The following is a 17,072-nucleotide window of genomic DNA, read 5'->3' as shown; positions in this document are numbered from 1 at the left end:
CAAATTTCAAAAAAAAAACAGCATCTATAAAGATACGAAATTCGAAGTATAAGCTTTAAATTGATTTGTATATAGTTTTTTTAATATTTTATAAAAAATTGAAAATTAAAATAATTACAGTCGAAAATTATAGATATATAATATTTAGATACTTTCGAATTTCAAAAAAATCAATATAAAAATATTTTTCAAATTAGTCTCCCTTTTTTTTCAAAGAATCATACATATGCAAGATGTATATTTATTTAATTATTTAACAGAAACATTTGAGACATTTACTTTTTTTTTTTTTAAATACTTTATGAATATTTCGAAGATTATCTAAAAGAATTATAATACATTATTTAATGTTGATATCTTATCCTTAAATCATTTAATTCAAATATTTGAGAGCTAGAAATTAGAAAAGAATATCAAAATCCTTCAAATTTCATTTATTTATCAATATATATAAATATAAGTTCTATTTTTTTATAATATTTCTTGTAATACATAGAGCATATAAATAAAACATATGTCTAAGAAAAAGAAAAATTGATCTTGATTTCTTTAAATAGATTAAATGAAAATAACTTTTAAAACTTTTATCGACGATTTTTTTTAATCAAAAAGTAAATTCATCTAAAATTAAATGAACATACATTTTAAATATATTACTATTCTATAATATGATATGGGGTCCATTTCAGAGCCTTATTTCCTTACAAAGATTCCATATCCTATAAACTCAAAATTTGATAGACAATGTCAAATCGCAAATGTTTTTCCTAAAGGTTACCATGAAATAGTAATAGCGATTAATGGAGTAGGAATTAACATCTACGATGTAAGAATATAGTTCCTCTGTGATGTAACAGTTCTAATTCTTAAAATAGGCGGATTCAGGTCAAATAATTACAAATTATCCTGTAAATGGAAATGTACAATTTTCATGTGCACCTATTTCTATACGGGAAGAAACCAATAAAAAACGAAAAACTATAGCTGGATCAGTAGAAGTAAATACAAAGTACCAAAAATTACTTTTATGGATCGAAAAATCCAACTTAGACGAACTACAATTTAAATTTATAAATATTGAGTCCAAAGTTATAAACATTCAATTACTACAAGATTATATTATTTCATTCTTTGAATCAGGGGAGATTATTCAGTACAATTCCTACCTGGATATTATTTGTAAAGTTTCAACAGATATTTCAAACATAGTTCATTGTGGTCAAATTAAAGTCAAATTACCATATGAAATTTTTTCAATTGAAAGTAAAGAAGAAGATATTGTATATGAGATCTCAGTAAAAAATTCACGAATTATTATTATTAATATTTTTCAAATATGCGAAACAACATGCACAAAACTTAATACAATCACTGGAATATTGACAATGGTAATTCGTTTTTTTATTATTTAAAATGTATATATAATATTTAAGGATTTTGATACAAATCACAGAATTATCTTGACTGAGAAATGCATTATTTATCATCTTACATCAACTCATCTTTTTACGTATATATTAACATCTTCAAATATTGAGTTTAAATCAAAAACGAAATTTTCTAAAGAACTTTCAACTCCTTTTTTTTTGGAAATATTTCATAATCATCATATTATAATATGTACAACAAATAAAATATTACTTTTTGATGCTGTATATCAAGTATTTTTCTTTTCAAAAGAAGTAACACATATAAACACAGCACCCATAATTATACATACATCTGAATCATCAAAATTTCGAAATGCCTTATTAGTTCTATCTAATACAGAATTTGTCATTTTATCTACTATTTCATCTTCAAAAAATAGTTTTCTAGTTGATATGCTTGGAAAAGTTGAAGACAAAAAAAAATCTAATCTCATGGTTATAAACTCCGTTACAAGTTTTGAAAGAAAAAGATCTAATGTATTGGTCCTAGAATCACCCAAAAAAACAAAAAAATATCTAAAAGAACAGGAAAAACTAACCAAGTCATTTTTATTAAAATTAAAGAAATATTCTTTACTTAAAGATGGTAATAAATTTGATATATTTTTTTTTAAATGCTTTAATACAAAAAAATTTACTAACAATTTACAAAATAAAAACTTTAATAAGGAAAATAGTTATAGTAAATCCAATACACAAAGTAGAAAAATTGAGCTATCGCCTCAAATTTTAGAAAAAATCACTCAAATGATATTTCTACCAGCAAAAAAAGAGGATATACACAATTCAAATAAAACAGCGAAATTTCAAATACTATTTTATCCTAAAAAAACCCTTAATTATCTCATTAGGGTAGCCCCATTGTCATTATTAAAGTCAGAATTTTCAGGTTTTATAGATGCAATTGTAACTCTAGATTCATCATTATTATTAAATTTGTTTTTAAGTTCAGATCTATTACCACCAAGAGAATTGGCATCTGCATTAAAGTATGTTCTAAATAGGGATCCTATGGACATGAAAATTTTCAAAAAAGTTTTGAAAATGATGAATAATTACACAGAAGAGCAAATAGTATCTGCATTAAAAACAGAATTTGCAGGAAACGAAATGGAAAAATTAATTAATCTGTTAGGAAAACAAATATTAAAAATAGAATCTAAAAAATTAAAAAAACTATCTTATATTAGAGATGAATTAGTTATTTACAGAATGCTAGAAAATTCTTTAGACACTATAGGAATATGTGGAATAACTATACAAAATATAAGACCATCTTTTTTTAATGTCACTTTTGATATTTTGAAAAGAACAATTAATGAAATAATGGATATAAATTACATTATTAACATGTTAGATGAACTTATTCGTAGAGCTGGAGGTCATAAGAATATTAATCAAAAATATCAGGAATTCAAATTAAATCAGAGTAGTAATATTAATCTTAAAAAAAACACTCGGTCACATGCTGTAACATTATCAAATCAACTGTCTAGTAAATCAACTTTACAAGAAAACCATTTAAAAACAAAAAGAGCAAGAGGCTATCAAAAAAATTTTTTTGTTGGAAAATACTCTATTGAAAGATTAGAACTATAAAAAACTAAATAAATTTTTACATTGCATTAAAGATAAATTTTATGTAATTTAGAATCTACATATTCATATACCAGTGATTCTTTAACAATGCATATCGAAAAATTAATAGTTATCAGTCTCTTCTATTGTTACAACTTCTTCTAGAAATTTTTTAATCATTCCAAGAACCTCTATCTTAAGATCTTCAGGAACAGTAGCTTTAATATATTAAAAAACGCTGCAAATATAGTATTTACCAAGGCCTTTCCGCTCAATTTCTTTTACTAAATCTTCGAAATTAGGCTTCTCTTGATGACGTACTTTAACTAATAATAAGATTAGTAATAATAATAAATATTTTTAAATACAAAGAGCATGGTTTTTCATATCCGAATACCATCCACATTCATGAAGCCTTTTATTCAAATATAACAAAATACTAAATCTGTATTAATAAAAATAATTATATTTTTAAATAAGTAAACTGTACCGTTCATATACTCCTGATTCAACCAATCTCTGACTTACTTGAGCTCTTAAATCAACAATTGTTTCTGTAGGCACACTCATACAGTAAACAATAGTGTTAAACTGACAAGCTGCTTGATATAAAAATGAAAGACTTTTCTAAAATATAGAAATTAATAAAACAAATAATTTTTAAAATATGTACAACAAAATATGTTTCGATATACATTTAAAAATGATTTTTAAATATAATTAAAAGATATACGAAATATTATAAGTAATCATAGTTAAATTGAAACCAGACTAAAACCATAAATTGATTCAATAATTTTATTATATACATATTTTTCATCAACAATGAATAAACTTTATTTTATATAGAACATTAAAAAAACCTATAAAAACAAAGTTAAAATATTAAATTTAATATTAAATCATATTCTTATTGAAACTATCCAAGGTTATATTACAAATTATTACTATTACCATTGACATTTAACAAATTTAAAGAATGATTTTGTATTTTTCTTTATTGTTATATTATTTACTTTTTAAATATACTTTTTCTCACTATTTCTGTTAAAAAATCCGTTCTGCATTTCCATCAGTTATTATACATCTATTGTTCAACAATATTTATGATTTTACCGGTTCCAGAACACTTATAACTTAAATCATTTATATCATTGTATTTTGATTTATCAAATTACTATCAAAGAATTTTCCATCCATACAAAGATAAATAGTTAACTTTAAATCCTATATCCTATTATTTTCACCATTTCCTATTTCCTTACAATGTATCTATTTAAAAAGCCAAAAAATCAAATTTACAAAATTTTATTAGGATTATTCAGTAGCCATTTAGTTTTACTAAGACTTTTCTAATCATATCTCTATTATATATTCATATGCCTTCATCTAATTCTTGAAAATTGACATTATTTTGTTATAATATCTCAGATATTACTTAGAGCGAGCCAAAAAAGTATGTTTTTAATCATTCATATGAAAAATGTCACCATTTTCAAGTTCAGATAGATTATCAACAGGGAAAAACTTAACCGGATCACTAGTACATCTTTCTCTATTCAGTTTTCTTTTGATACATGTATTATATTTTTCCGAATTTCTTCTAAATATAACAGGACGTATAATTTCACGTTTCGAAAAACGATTAATCCAATTCAAACATTCATTATCATGATGGGTTGGAGTAAATGAAAATGAATTTAAATGTTTCCCGAGAACAAAAATTGCAACAGAAGAACCATGTACAATTATTGATGATAATACTAAAAATGATGTGATAGGCCAAATCATTAGTATTAACTTATGATAAGAAATAATTGAATTAGCTAGAACCTTTTCCGAAGGCTTACCGATTTTGGTTTCTAATTCTATACGAGCCAATACAGAAACAAATATAGCTCCTACGCCCATTGGACCAAAATGACCACAAAAAACTATAAATATTAATCAAGATGCAATTTCAGTAAAAACTATTACAAGCTTCTCTCCAGGTATGAATATCAGGAATTAAAGGCTTTAACGTAAGAATAACAGGAATTCGTCGAAAAAGTAACACACAAATTGCAACAATTAGTAATCTCCAAGGAGTTATTCCCAGCTCTGGCATATTATATTGTTTCCATGGTATCATAGCACCCCAATATACAAAAAATGCAAAATTAAGCAATAAATCAATAACACTAGAAACATGCGATTCTTCAGTTTTTTTTGAAAACCAACCACTAAAGAAATTAAATTAAAAAAAAAAAAAAAGAATAAACATACTCCCAAGAAAATGCAGCACCAGCAGAAAAACTAACTAGCAGATCATCTATTCCTACCAAAGTTCCAATTCCAGCGCAAAATAATGATAACACAAAATAAAACGCAAGAAATGATTCACGATCAATTAAATTATACTTTTCTGAAAATTTTACGACTTTTCTTCCAAAAAAACCAATGATTAATCCTAAAATACAACCGAAAACAACTTCATAAAGTATTTTTATAAGAAAAAATTTGCCAATAGTTTTTAATCTAAACGAATCTGCTAATAATTGCAATCCAATAAATAGAAAAGGAAGCTTATTAGAATTAGATAATTACTGGAAATAAAAATAAAAACAAACAGCAAATCCATCATTACATCCAGATTCACAAGATAAAATATTGCGGATATGCTCAGGAATTTTCTTAGAAAATTCACTTTCTCCTACTATAGAAGAAGCAAGAACAGGATCTGTTGCAGTAACACAAGCACCTAATATTAACGCCTCAATCTAAATTTAAATAAATAAAAAATCCAATGTTATAGAAACATACAAAAACAAGATTTGGTACTAATAAATACACTATAACACTCGTAATAATCCATCCAAAAATCATAACGGGACATAAAAGCATAACCAAGCTTTTCCAATGCTTTAGTATATATCCTTTAGGAAGTTCTACACCAACAGCAAAAACCTGAACAATCAAAACAATTCGAGAAAGTTCAAGTGTATTATAATCTATTTATCAATCAATTATTTAAAAAGTTTATATATACACTTTACCAATATTACCCCACGAACCAGGATCAAATATATTAATAAAACAAGGCCCAAAAACAATACCTACAATAGTTGCTACCACTAGAAAAGAATTAAAACAAAAAAAAAGATAAGTAGCAATACTCGCTTCTCCAATATATAATCTCTGTTTAATAAAAAGAGAAACAAGCATAAATAGAGAAGCAGAACAACCAAGAATTATATATGCAATATGCAGTTTTGAAATACCAACTTGATTCCATACCATATATTCAGAAATTATAAAAAGAATCACGCTATATAATCAAACTTGTTGATGATTATAATACTCTTAAAAAATACATAAAACAATACATAGTTGTTTATCTCGATAGACTTATCGCCTAAATATGTTTATCGATTAGTAAATTAGAATTTTCCACCTCTGATAAATACACATTAATCTCTAATCAAATAAAACATTAAAACTAATGAACTAAACTATATCCTATTTGATTTAAGATAATATCCAGCGTTTATTAACTTTTTATTATAGATTTTAGACTTTGTTTTTTGATACTCAAATACTTTAAAAATATCAAAAAATTCCAAAAAAGCTCTATAATATTTAAAATATAAACTTTGTTCTTTTGTTTTTACTACAAAAATTGTTTTTACTAATAAAAAATTCATAACAATACTTATTTTTATAATTGCTATTATCTGTAATTCCATGTTAATTTTTATAAGAATATTATACTACACAGTATTTTATACTAAATAATAACACTCAATTTTAAAATAGAGGAGTATTATAAAAACATTTTTATAAAAGTGTTTTGTCTAAAGTATTCTAATATAGTTTTTTCAAGGCTTTCAAATAATTCTTAATATTTCCAGATACGCATTGTCTTTTAGATATTATTTTTTTATATTACTCATTGTAATTATTCCCTACTCTTCTTTTGGTAATAATCTAAAAAATAATCTATCAACAAAAAATTTACATAAACAAATTTAAGGAATTATAAGATTAAAGCTAGAAATTCTTCCTAATAAAAAGATAGAATTAAAAAATATAAACACGTATATTATTCATTTTAACAGATTTATTATACAAATAGTATTATAATGTATTTTTTAAATGAAACTATTAAGAACAAAGTTGTTGCCATCGTACATTAAAAAAAAGATTAGAAAAACAAAATATTAAAAAGAAACGTCTTATTACAAAATAAATAAGAAATTGTAGATATTTTTCAGTCATAGAGATTTATTTGCATAACTTCTGGAAAAATTGTTTATCCAAATATATAAAACTCATAATTTTGGTATTAAATCCAGGATCTTTTTATAATTCGCTATGTCAGGACCAACAACAATTAACAAAGGCGAGCCTACTAATAAAAAGACTAGCGTTGTAATTAAGGGTAGGAATGGGTTTCTTAATGTATTCTATTTACTGTCTTCCTTTTAGTGGGTATGGTTGGTGACTCTCAGATAGGAAAAACAAGTCTTATGGTGAAATATGTAGAGGGATCATTTGATGAGGGTAAGTTATTGTTTTTTAAAATCTATCTTAAGACTTATAAATTCCAAAGATTATATCCAGACACTTGGTATACCTTTTCATTGCCAAAATGACTAAACAAATTAATTCTTATAGGTGTAAATTTTATGGAAAAAACCATTTCTATTCGAAATACAGAAATTACATTTTCTATATGGGACCTTGGAGGGCAAAGAGAGTTTGTTAATATGCTTCCATTAGTTTGCAATGATGCAGTAGCTATTTTATTTATGTTTGATTTAACACGTAAGAGTACACTTAACAGTATAAAAGAATGGTATCGTCAGGCAAGGGGATTTAATAAAGTAATAAAAAAATTAATCTTTATGCTATATGACCCTAATAACTGAAAGACTGCTATTCCATTTCTTATTGGAACTAAATATGACCATTTTGCAAACTTTCCTAGGGAAGATCAAGAAGAAATAACTAAACAGGTATAATATAACTATATTTATCTGATTTATTAAAAAATTAAAGGCCAGACGTTTTTCTCAAGCTATGAAAGCATCACTTATCTTTTGTTCAACATCACATTCTATTAATGTGCAAAAGGTATTTTTAATTTATATTACTTTCATTTATATTAAACTGTAAGATTTTTAAGATTGTACTCTCAAAAGCATTTGATTTGAAATGTACTATACCAGAAATAATTAATATTGGTGAACCAATATTGGAATTTACCAATGTTTAGTGATATTTTTTATTTTTCGTATAACTACAATATTTTTGCATTTGTAATATTAAAAAATCAATTTGAAATGACGTATACAACCGTACAGATTTTAATATTACTTAGAAACATTTTTCAAATTTTAAATGTTTATTTTAACAAAAAGAAAATATATATCCAATAATTCTAACTAAAATCGCAGCTAAAAATTTAAGTCCTCTAATCATTTTCTAACATCATATTTATAATATTACTAGAAATATAGAATTTTAAAAGTAATCATTTTTTGATGTTTGTAAATCGCTATTTTATTGAACATTAAAATCTATAAAAATATTTTTAAATATCTTTTAATTCTAAAACAAAAGAAAATTTAAAACAAAATCAAAACATATATAATTTATTATTACAAAATTAACATATTTTATTTATCATCTATTTATATTAAATAAGCATTATTTGTCTAATAATTTAATTCAAAAGATATCGTATTTTTATACATAAAATTACCATACATAAAATAATGTAAAAGAACTTTTAAAATTCTTATTAGCACTTATAAATTAAGAAAAATTTAAAATCAAATACTTAAAAATTTGGTACCACTGGGGTTCGAACCCAGGCCTCTTTCGAGATGAGAGATATTACAAAAGCTTAAATCTCACGCCTTGGACCAACTCGGCCATAGTACCATGGAGTCTATAATTATTTAAAATATATAAAAAGATATATTTCGTATTGATATCAAATTAAAATATTTAAAGTTCTACGAATATGAAGAAAAGTTTTAAATACTTAGTACTCTTGACTCGCATAAAAAACAACCCGATATTATGTTTTTATATCTCAATCTTTAAATATATATTTTATTACTTGAATATTCTACAGATCACTTCTACGTTTTTCATCCAAAATATTCACAATTCTTAACATTTATAAATTATTAAAAATACTCTTATAATGCTGTCAATTGTAAAAACTTTTCATAATAATTTTATAAATTATGAAAAATAGTTAATTTTATACATCGTTTATGAAAATATATGATTTTTATAAAAATATTTATATAAAAAATACAGAAATCTCTCTATAAAATTAGTTAAATAATACATCTTTTATATAATATTTATTAATTGGTACAAAACAAAAAATAACCTTTTTTTTTAAAATTACAATATTTTATCAAATAATATTTCTATCATTTTATACATTTTAATAATTCATATTTTTTAATTTTTTTCTTGATTTTCAAACAATTATTTTAAAAAATTCTCATAAATCATGTTATTTTAAAAGCATAACATAAAAACATTTTCTAAACTTAATTTAACTTTAATATTTTTCAAATGTATTATATTACTTCATTAAAAAAATACAAATACAACATATATATTTCAACTAATTATATATATATAATATCATATTAGAATATTAAAATCAATATGTCGATAATTTTATTTTAAAATCCGGTTAATCTTAAATATATAATCTTTTCACCAAAATAACATATCAAACATTAACATTTTTTTTAAACTTTAAAAAATATATAATTATATAGATATATTCAATACTAAAGATTTTTTATGACTTATTATTCTAATTTTTTTAAATATTTTCTATATAAATTCAAACAAACTTAATCGCTTTTTATATAATTGTAAATCACCCAGATTTCTAAAAATCAAAAAAAAAAATAATAAAAAAGCTAAAAAAGAAGCAATATGATGCCAGAAGAATTGGGAAAAGGGGATTCAAATAACAAAAAAAAAGAAAATGTGTAAGTTATTAAAAATTATTATACTTTCTAGGGAAATATTAATGTATATATTTTAGAGTAGAAAAATTAGAATCTGAAAGCAAATTGGCAATGAGTATTTTTCGAAAAAAAAAAAAGCAGAATAGTCTCATTGTCGATGATGCTGTAAACGATGACAATAGCGTAATTAGTCTAAGCAATAATACAGTGGAAATATTACAGCTTTTTCGCGGAGACACTGTTTTAGTCAAGGTATTCCTCTTTATTTACTTAATGTGATTCTGATTAATTAATAGGGAAAAAAAAGACGAGATACTGTATTAATAGTTCTTGTTGATGATGATATGGAAGATGGTGTTGCACGAGTTAATCGAGTTGTTCGTAATAATCTTCGAGTTCGTCTTGGGGACATTATCACAATTTATCCTTGTCCTAATATCAAATATGCTTCAAGGATATCAGTTCTACCTTTGGCAGATACAGTTGAAGGTCTTACTGGCTCTCTTTTTGAAGTTTATCTTAAACCATATTTTGTTGAGGCTTATAGACCTGTACGCAAAGGCGATCTTTTTACAGTATGCTTTAATCTTATCAACATCTAAAGATTTATTAATTCTAGGTGCGCGGTGGGATGCGTCAAGTGGAATTCAAAGTTATTGAAATCGATCCTTCTGAATATGGTATTGTTGCACAAGATACAATTATACATTGCGAGGGCGAACCTATTAATAGAGAAGAAGAAGAAAGTAATCTTGCTGATGTAGGATATGATGATATTGGAGGATGTAGGAAAAAAATGGCACAGATTCGTGAATTGGTTGAATTGCCTCTTCGTCATCCACAACTCTTTAAAAGTATCGGTATTAAGCCACCTAAAGGAATTCTTTTATACGGTCCTCCTGGGACAGGAAAAACACTTATGGCTAGAGCTGTTGCTAATGAAACAGGTGCCTTTTTTTTTCTTATTAATGGTCCTGAAATAATGAGTAAAATGGCCGGTGAATCAGAAAGCAATCTTCGAAAAGCATTTGAAGAGGCAGAAAAAAATTCACCGTCTATTATTTTCATTGATGAAATTGATTCTATAGCTCCTAAACGCGAAAAAACAAACGGAGAAGTTGAACGTAGAGTTGTTTCACAGTTGCTTACTTTAATGGATGGAATGAAAGCACGTTCAAATGTAATTGTCATGGCGGCTACTAATCGTAAACTTTCTATTACATTTTTTTTTATGATTAAAAAAATCATAGGTCCAAATTCTATTGATCCAGCTCTTCGTAGATTTGGTAGATTTGATAGGGAAATTGATATTTCTATTCCTGATCCTACAGGAAGACTTGAGATTCTTCAAATCCATACCAAAAATATGAAGCTAGGAGACGATGTTGATCTTGAACAAATTGCATCAGAAACTCATGGTTATGTTGGAAGCGATATTGCATCTTTGTGTTCTGAAGCAGCTATGCAACAAATTAGAGAAAAAATGGATCTTATAGATTTAGAAGAAGATACTATTGACGCAGAAGTTCTTGATTCTCTGGGAGTTACTATGGAGAATTTCAGATTTGCATTAGGTGTTTCAAATCCATCAGCTTTGCGTGAGACTGTTATTGAAGTGCCTAATGTTCGATGGGAAGATATTGGAGGGCTGGAGGATGTTAAAGCAGAACTTAAAGAGACAATTCAATATCCTGTGGAACATCCTGAGAAATTCATCAAATTTGGTATGTCGCCAAGCAAAGGAATATTATTCTACGGCCCTCCAGGAACAGGGAAAACTTTACTAGCAAAAGCTATTGCAAATGAATGCGCAGCAAATTTTATCTCTGTAAAAGGACCAGAATTGCTTTCTATGTGGTTTGGTGAAAGTGAATCAAATATTCGAGACGTAATTTACCATCTTCTCTTCAAAAAATGCTTAAAAAAATAGATTTTTGACAAAGCACGTGCTGCTTCTCCTTGCGTTATATTTTTGGACGAGCTTGTTTGTTTTTTTTATGATTTCTATTATTTATTAAAATATCTGTAGGATTCTATAGCGAAATCTAGAGGAGGTAGTATTGGCGATTCTGGAGGAGCTTCTGATCGCGTGGTAAACCAGCTTCTTACTGAAATGGATGGGATGACGTTAAAGAAAAATGTATTTGTTATCGGTGCTACTAATCGTCCTGATCGTATGTTATTTTCTATAAGTTTTATATTTTTAATATTTTTGTAGAAATTGATCCCGCTCTTATGCGTCCTGGTCGTTTAGATCAGCTGATTTAGTATATATATTATTTTATTTGCACCAATACTAATATTAATAGCGTTCCACTTCCTGATATGGCTTCAAGATTAAGTATTCTTAAAGCTCAACTTCGTAATAGTCCAGTTGCTGCAAACGTTGATCTTTCTGCAATTGCAAAAGCAACTCATGGATTCTCAGGAGCAGACTTAGCTGGATTAACTATGAGAGCTGCAAAATTGGCAATTAAGGTTTAAAACATTTTTCTAGTATACTATTTATCTAACATAATTCCCAGGAATCTATATCCTATGAAATTAAAAGACAAGAATCTCTGAAAGAAAAGAAAGATGAGATAGAAGATATAGAAATGGATGACCCTGTTCCTGAAATTACCAGAGCCCACTTTGAAGAATCAATGAAATATTCACGAAGGTATATCTTAATAAATTATATTTATCTTTTTAAATAATCTTATCCGTATTAGATCAGTGTTAGATTCTGATCTCAGAAGATATGAAATGTTTGCAAATCAATTTAACCAAAATCGAGGTTTTAGCACGTTTAAATTTGAAGATTCTATAAATAATAATAGAGCCGAAAATTCATCAGGAGGAGCTATATTTGGCGAAGAAACAGGGGATGATCTATACTTATAGATAATACTTAGCAATTTCATAGAAATAACACTTGATATTTATAATTTTTCGAAAAAATAAAGCAAAATATCAATATGTCAAGTGTTATTATATTTTACTAATAAAATTATAACTATACTTCTCATTCTATAAAAATGCAGGTGCTTTTTAAATAATTTAGCTATATATTTAACAATTTAAACTAATCTATATAATTGACTATACCTAAAAATATATTGAAATTATGTTTTAACTCATTAATTTTACATTTTTAATAAAATGAAATTTATTTCCAATTTTTAAACATATATCAACTTAAAATTGAAAGATTTTATTTTTAAAATATATATATAATAATATATTATTAAATTATAACAATTTAATATTTAAACAAAAAACCAAAAAATAAATTTCTTTTAAAAAAAATCATAAATTAAAAACCTTATAAAAAGTACTTAAACTATTTATAATCTATTAAGTAAAAGAATTTCAATATATATATATATATATATAATGCTATAAATTAATACCTCTAAAGACAAAAATGCCTATAAAATTCTTTTTTAGAGTATAATATATAAATAACTAATATATTATATAAATTTATTAAATATTTGACAAAAAAGTAAACAAAAAAATTAAAAACAATTTACTTAATATATGAATTTAAATAAGATAATATAACGAAGATTTTTTATAAAGATTTAATACATCATCTAAAGTTGAATTTAGAATTTTATTAATATCTTTATACTTAAAATTATATACTATATATATATAGAAACATAATAATGAATATATATATTATTATATAGAAAAAATTAATATTAAAATTAGCATTACAAATTATTACAAAATATTAACTTCTAAAAAATCCTATATTTTTAATATATACAAATATAAAGTATATACGTATGAAAAAGCTCATTGATATCAATTATTATTTATATTAACTCTCACTAAAATCACCACCTATGAAATATTCACATTTTTTTTAAAGAATTCACATTCTCAGCATCAAAAAATATTTTAAGCCTAATTAAAAATATTATATATATTCATATATTATTCTTTTTTCCTATCAAGTAATAGTATTTTATACTCCCAATATTTTTTCCTAATAGTATCATATTTATCAATTAACAACTGTAAAGCCTGAAAAATTACTTTAATATCAAAATGCTCTAAAATTTACCTTTTTTGCATCTTTAATAGACGTATTGTTTAAAGAATATATATCCGCCAGAAACTCTAATGCTTCAGAAGACATTTGTTGATTTTCATCTGGATTTAAAGAAGCATATTGAAGACAAAATGGCTCTAAGAAAGAAAGATTCTGATTATACTTTTCAAATATTCTAATATAATTATAAATAAATCAAATAAATATATAAACATACCCCCTAAGATATAACCATGGGCTAGAATTTTGTGGAGAAAAGGCTATAGCATCTTTACAATATCTTTAAAAATTACATTAATGTAAACAATAGATTCTTAGTTTACTCTATTTCTTTTTTCATGGTATCATCTGAAACATAATGATGATCTCTAAAAACAATATAAAACCTATAATTCCATGCAGAGTTATTTCGAATGTCTTGTTTTAAAAAAAGATCAATATAAGGCAATTCCACATCCCATAAATTAAATCGTTCAGTTAACCACTGTCTAAAAAACATAAACATAGTGAAGACACTAATATATATAAAAACCGATAAGACCATACATGATAGTTCTTAGAATCTTTTTGTAAAACTTCAGCTAAAAAATTCAATTCCATTGAAGGATCCCCATACATATCCATAAGAAATTGTCTATAATGCCTTTACATATTCATAAAACATTCTAAAAAGACTGCCATAATCACCATAATTGATAACTTTTTGGATGCAACTTGCTCAGCTGTTCAACCCATAAAAGCTCCTGAAAAAGATCTTTTTTAAGATTTATTAAGACTTTCATTCTATAAGCCCTGAATAATATGAGTAAAAAAAAAAGACTAATGAAACAACCATATTGTATAATGTGCAGGATTCATATTAATAATGTAAGCAGTAAGTCTCATTGCACGCTCAGACATTTCATCTTTAATCATTACTGCTTTTAAATATGCCATTGCTTCGGAATAATACAGAGGATAAGCAATAGGTGCAATAGGATTAATACCTTCATCCTGAGAAACAGGATCAAGGGCCCCTTCATTTTCAAAATCTAATATTTCATATAACTCCAATTTCCAGGAATCTGAAGCATCCATTTTTTAAGGTTTTAAACGGATCAAAAACGTTAAAAAATATAAATAAAAAAAATTATAAAAATAAATCAAAAATCTATGTCCAATATTTCCAATGTTTTGTTTTTTCAAGTTTTAAAAAATCCTCAAACAGTTCTTTACTACTAATATTTATAAATTTTTTATAAAAATCATCATCACAATTAAGCATTCCTACACCTTTATCGCCAAGCACAACTTTATATACTTCAAATCCATTAGATTCTAACAGAAGTTCAAATTCATGAATGTTTTTAGCATTTAATTCTATTAAAATAAGTAAAATAAAACTTAAAATAACATTTACCTTCTCGTAAAAGTATTATGGCACACCCTCCACCACCTGCACCTGTTAATTTAGTCCATCCAATATTATAATCATTTGTGATTTTAATAATTTCATTAAATTTTTGATGGCCTACACCAAGAGCGCATAAAAGATCATGATTAATACGCATTAAAGTGCCAATTTGTAAGCGATTTAAATAACAATGCGTAGATTCCCGACTTTTCTCATATAAAAGTTTAAAATTCATAGAAATATGATCTATAGAATCAAAGATACATGATATAATATCTTTATAATTCTGATAAAGATTTTTAACATTATTAACTAAAGTAGATGTTGACCGGGGTTGCAAAGTATTAACTAACAACAAAGGTAACACAGAGAAGCTTTAAAAATTACTAAGAATTAAATAAAAACAATATACTGCTACTCATGAAATATTTCAAAAATAAATGGAGGATTAGAATTTGTCTTTCGAAAAAAAATAACACCACCCTCACTTGAAACCGTATTATCAATACCGCTTGGATTTCCATGAATACATATTTCACCATTGAATGCCCATGAATTAATTATGGATAAAGACCTTTTATCCAATAATGTACCATCTGGTGGAAGAATGTGATCGTTAAACAAAAGTAAACCAGCAGCTAGACAAACTGATATCGATGCACTAGACCCAAGACCGGATCCTATAGGTATTGCTGATCTTAAAATAAATGTAACAGATTTTTTTTTATCATATCGTGATAAACTCAAGTACAGATACAAAAATGCCTGGATTATTTTAGAGTACAACGGCGGTTCATCTTTAGAAAAGTAAGTTAAAAAAGATATATGTATTTCATCAATTTTCGGAGGGGGTAAAAGTGGATCTAATGTATTTTAAATGCAATCAAAACCAAAAATAAAATAAAGACCATTTAAAGAAAAATCTCCCCAAGGAAAATTATCTTGTCTCCATGATTTCTTCAAATCAATATCAGGGAATTCAATACGTACAATAGACTCATCTGATTCATCTGAAAATATCATTAAATATGATTTCAAAGAAACAGATGCAGCAATTGCAGCCTAAAATCAATGAGCTAATGCCAAAAAACAAAAAATGCTTCTAAACTTTTCCATAAACAACAGCATGTTCCCTTGAGAGGATAAGTAAATATACAGTTATTTTCATATTTACCCAAAAAGAATTACTTTTCCAGGTGAAGATACAAAAACAGTCTTCATTTTAGGTCAAAATTACTTTAACTCATATTAGATAAACAGTCTTTAAATCATAGTAAAGCAAATAAGAATCTAATAATTTTAAAACTGAATTAGTTAAACCCTACTCTAAACAATTTTTAACCCTACTATTATATTATTATATAACAAAAGATTAAAATTTATAAAATATATCTTAATAAGATAGATATATTAATGGATTAATGAGCATAAATTAGTAATAAAAACGAACAAATTGCATCCAGAATATACAAATAAGCATTTTTATATGTAACATTTTATATTATTCTAAAAATATTTATATAAAAGTTTAAATAAAAATCCCAGTAAAAAACAAATAAAAATGAAAATAAATTAAATGAATCTACTAAAAATCATTAACCATACAATTATTCTGAAAATTAATTCGCATA

General features: G+C 25.2%; 7 protein-coding genes and 1 non-coding gene across 8 annotated transcripts; 3 read left to right on the top strand and 5 right to left on the bottom strand.

Moving 5' to 3' along the window:
- Positions 1-628: 628 nt before the first annotated feature.
- On the top strand, positions 629-3,066 carry T552_01852 (hypothetical protein). The gene is made up of 3 exons (XM_018370416.1): positions 629-826; positions 876-1,388; positions 1,434-3,066. Exons 1-3 carry the CDS (start codon positions 674-676, stop codon positions 3,027-3,029), a joined length of 2,262 nt encoding a protein of 753 aa, XP_018225697.1. The 5' UTR covers positions 629-673; the 3' UTR covers positions 3,030-3,066.
- A 20-nt stretch (positions 3,067-3,086) lies between these two features.
- Positions 3,087-3,624, bottom strand: T552_01851 (hypothetical protein). The gene is made up of 4 exons (XM_018370415.1): positions 3,499-3,624; positions 3,377-3,447; positions 3,266-3,334; positions 3,087-3,226 (listed from the first exon to the last, which is right to left on the bottom strand). The coding sequence occupies exons 1-4, from the start codon at positions 3,576-3,578 to the stop codon at positions 3,132-3,134; spliced, it is 315 nt and encodes a 104-aa protein (XP_018225696.1). The 5' UTR covers positions 3,579-3,624; the 3' UTR covers positions 3,087-3,131.
- An 802-nt stretch (positions 3,625-4,426) lies between these two features.
- Positions 4,427-6,332, bottom strand: T552_01850 (sodium/hydrogen antiporter). Its single transcript, XM_018370414.1, has 7 exons — positions 6,164-6,332; positions 6,044-6,121; positions 5,811-5,998; positions 5,618-5,767; positions 5,274-5,572; positions 4,986-5,230; positions 4,427-4,942 (listed from the first exon to the last, which is right to left on the bottom strand). Exons 1-7 carry the CDS (start codon positions 6,285-6,287, stop codon positions 4,473-4,475), a joined length of 1,554 nt encoding a protein of 517 aa, XP_018225695.1. The 5' UTR covers positions 6,288-6,332; the 3' UTR covers positions 4,427-4,472.
- Positions 6,333-7,315: 983 nt separating this feature from the next.
- On the top strand, positions 7,316-8,310 carry T552_01849 (septum-promoting GTP-binding protein 1). The gene is made up of 7 exons (XM_018370413.1): positions 7,316-7,428; positions 7,476-7,550; positions 7,600-7,617; positions 7,665-7,873; positions 7,922-8,005; positions 8,049-8,123; positions 8,167-8,310. Exons 1-7 carry the CDS (start codon positions 7,362-7,364, stop codon positions 8,263-8,265), a joined length of 627 nt encoding a protein of 208 aa, XP_018225694.1. The 5' UTR covers positions 7,316-7,361; the 3' UTR covers positions 8,266-8,310.
- A 531-nt stretch (positions 8,311-8,841) lies between these two features.
- T552_05025 lies at positions 8,842-8,936 on the bottom strand. Its single transcript has one exon. It is a non-coding gene; the product is annotated as a tRNA-Leu (tRNA).
- Positions 8,937-9,922: 986 nt separating this feature from the next.
- On the top strand, positions 9,923-12,941 carry T552_01847 (cell division control protein 48). The gene is made up of 11 exons (XM_018370412.1): positions 9,923-10,021; positions 10,078-10,252; positions 10,297-10,575; positions 10,620-11,205; positions 11,251-11,888; positions 11,931-11,984; positions 12,030-12,174; positions 12,219-12,267; positions 12,310-12,478; positions 12,526-12,662; positions 12,715-12,941. Exons 1-11 carry the CDS (start codon positions 9,966-9,968, stop codon positions 12,884-12,886), a joined length of 2,460 nt encoding a protein of 819 aa, XP_018225693.1. The 5' UTR covers positions 9,923-9,965; the 3' UTR covers positions 12,887-12,941.
- Positions 12,942-13,884: 943 nt separating this feature from the next.
- Positions 13,885-15,171, bottom strand: T552_01846 (hypothetical protein). The gene is made up of 7 exons (XM_018370411.1): positions 14,881-15,171; positions 14,736-14,840; positions 14,581-14,691; positions 14,372-14,536; positions 14,266-14,328; positions 14,061-14,223; positions 13,885-14,020 (listed from the first exon to the last, which is right to left on the bottom strand). The coding sequence occupies exons 1-7, from the start codon at positions 15,123-15,125 to the stop codon at positions 13,931-13,933; spliced, it is 942 nt and encodes a 313-aa protein (XP_018225692.1). The 5' UTR covers positions 15,126-15,171; the 3' UTR covers positions 13,885-13,930.
- T552_01845 (mevalonate kinase) lies at positions 15,157-16,708 on the bottom strand. The gene is made up of 6 exons (XM_018370410.1): positions 16,616-16,708; positions 16,550-16,574; positions 16,350-16,503; positions 15,860-16,304; positions 15,448-15,815; positions 15,157-15,407 (listed from the first exon to the last, which is right to left on the bottom strand). The coding sequence occupies exons 1-6, from the start codon at positions 16,660-16,662 to the stop codon at positions 15,199-15,201; spliced, it is 1,248 nt and encodes a 415-aa protein (XP_018225691.1). The 5' UTR covers positions 16,663-16,708; the 3' UTR covers positions 15,157-15,198.
- Between the last annotated feature and the right edge of the window lie 364 nt (positions 16,709-17,072).

The sequence above is a fragment of the Pneumocystis carinii genome (assembly GCF_001477545.1).
Source record: "Pneumocystis carinii B80 chromosome Unknown supercont1.8, whole genome shotgun sequence".
Classification (NCBI taxonomy): Eukaryota; Fungi; Ascomycota; class Pneumocystomycetes; order Pneumocystales; family Pneumocystaceae; genus Pneumocystis; species Pneumocystis carinii.
Note: the sequence above shows the minus strand (reverse complement) of the source record. Positions and strands in the feature narration are given on the sequence as shown.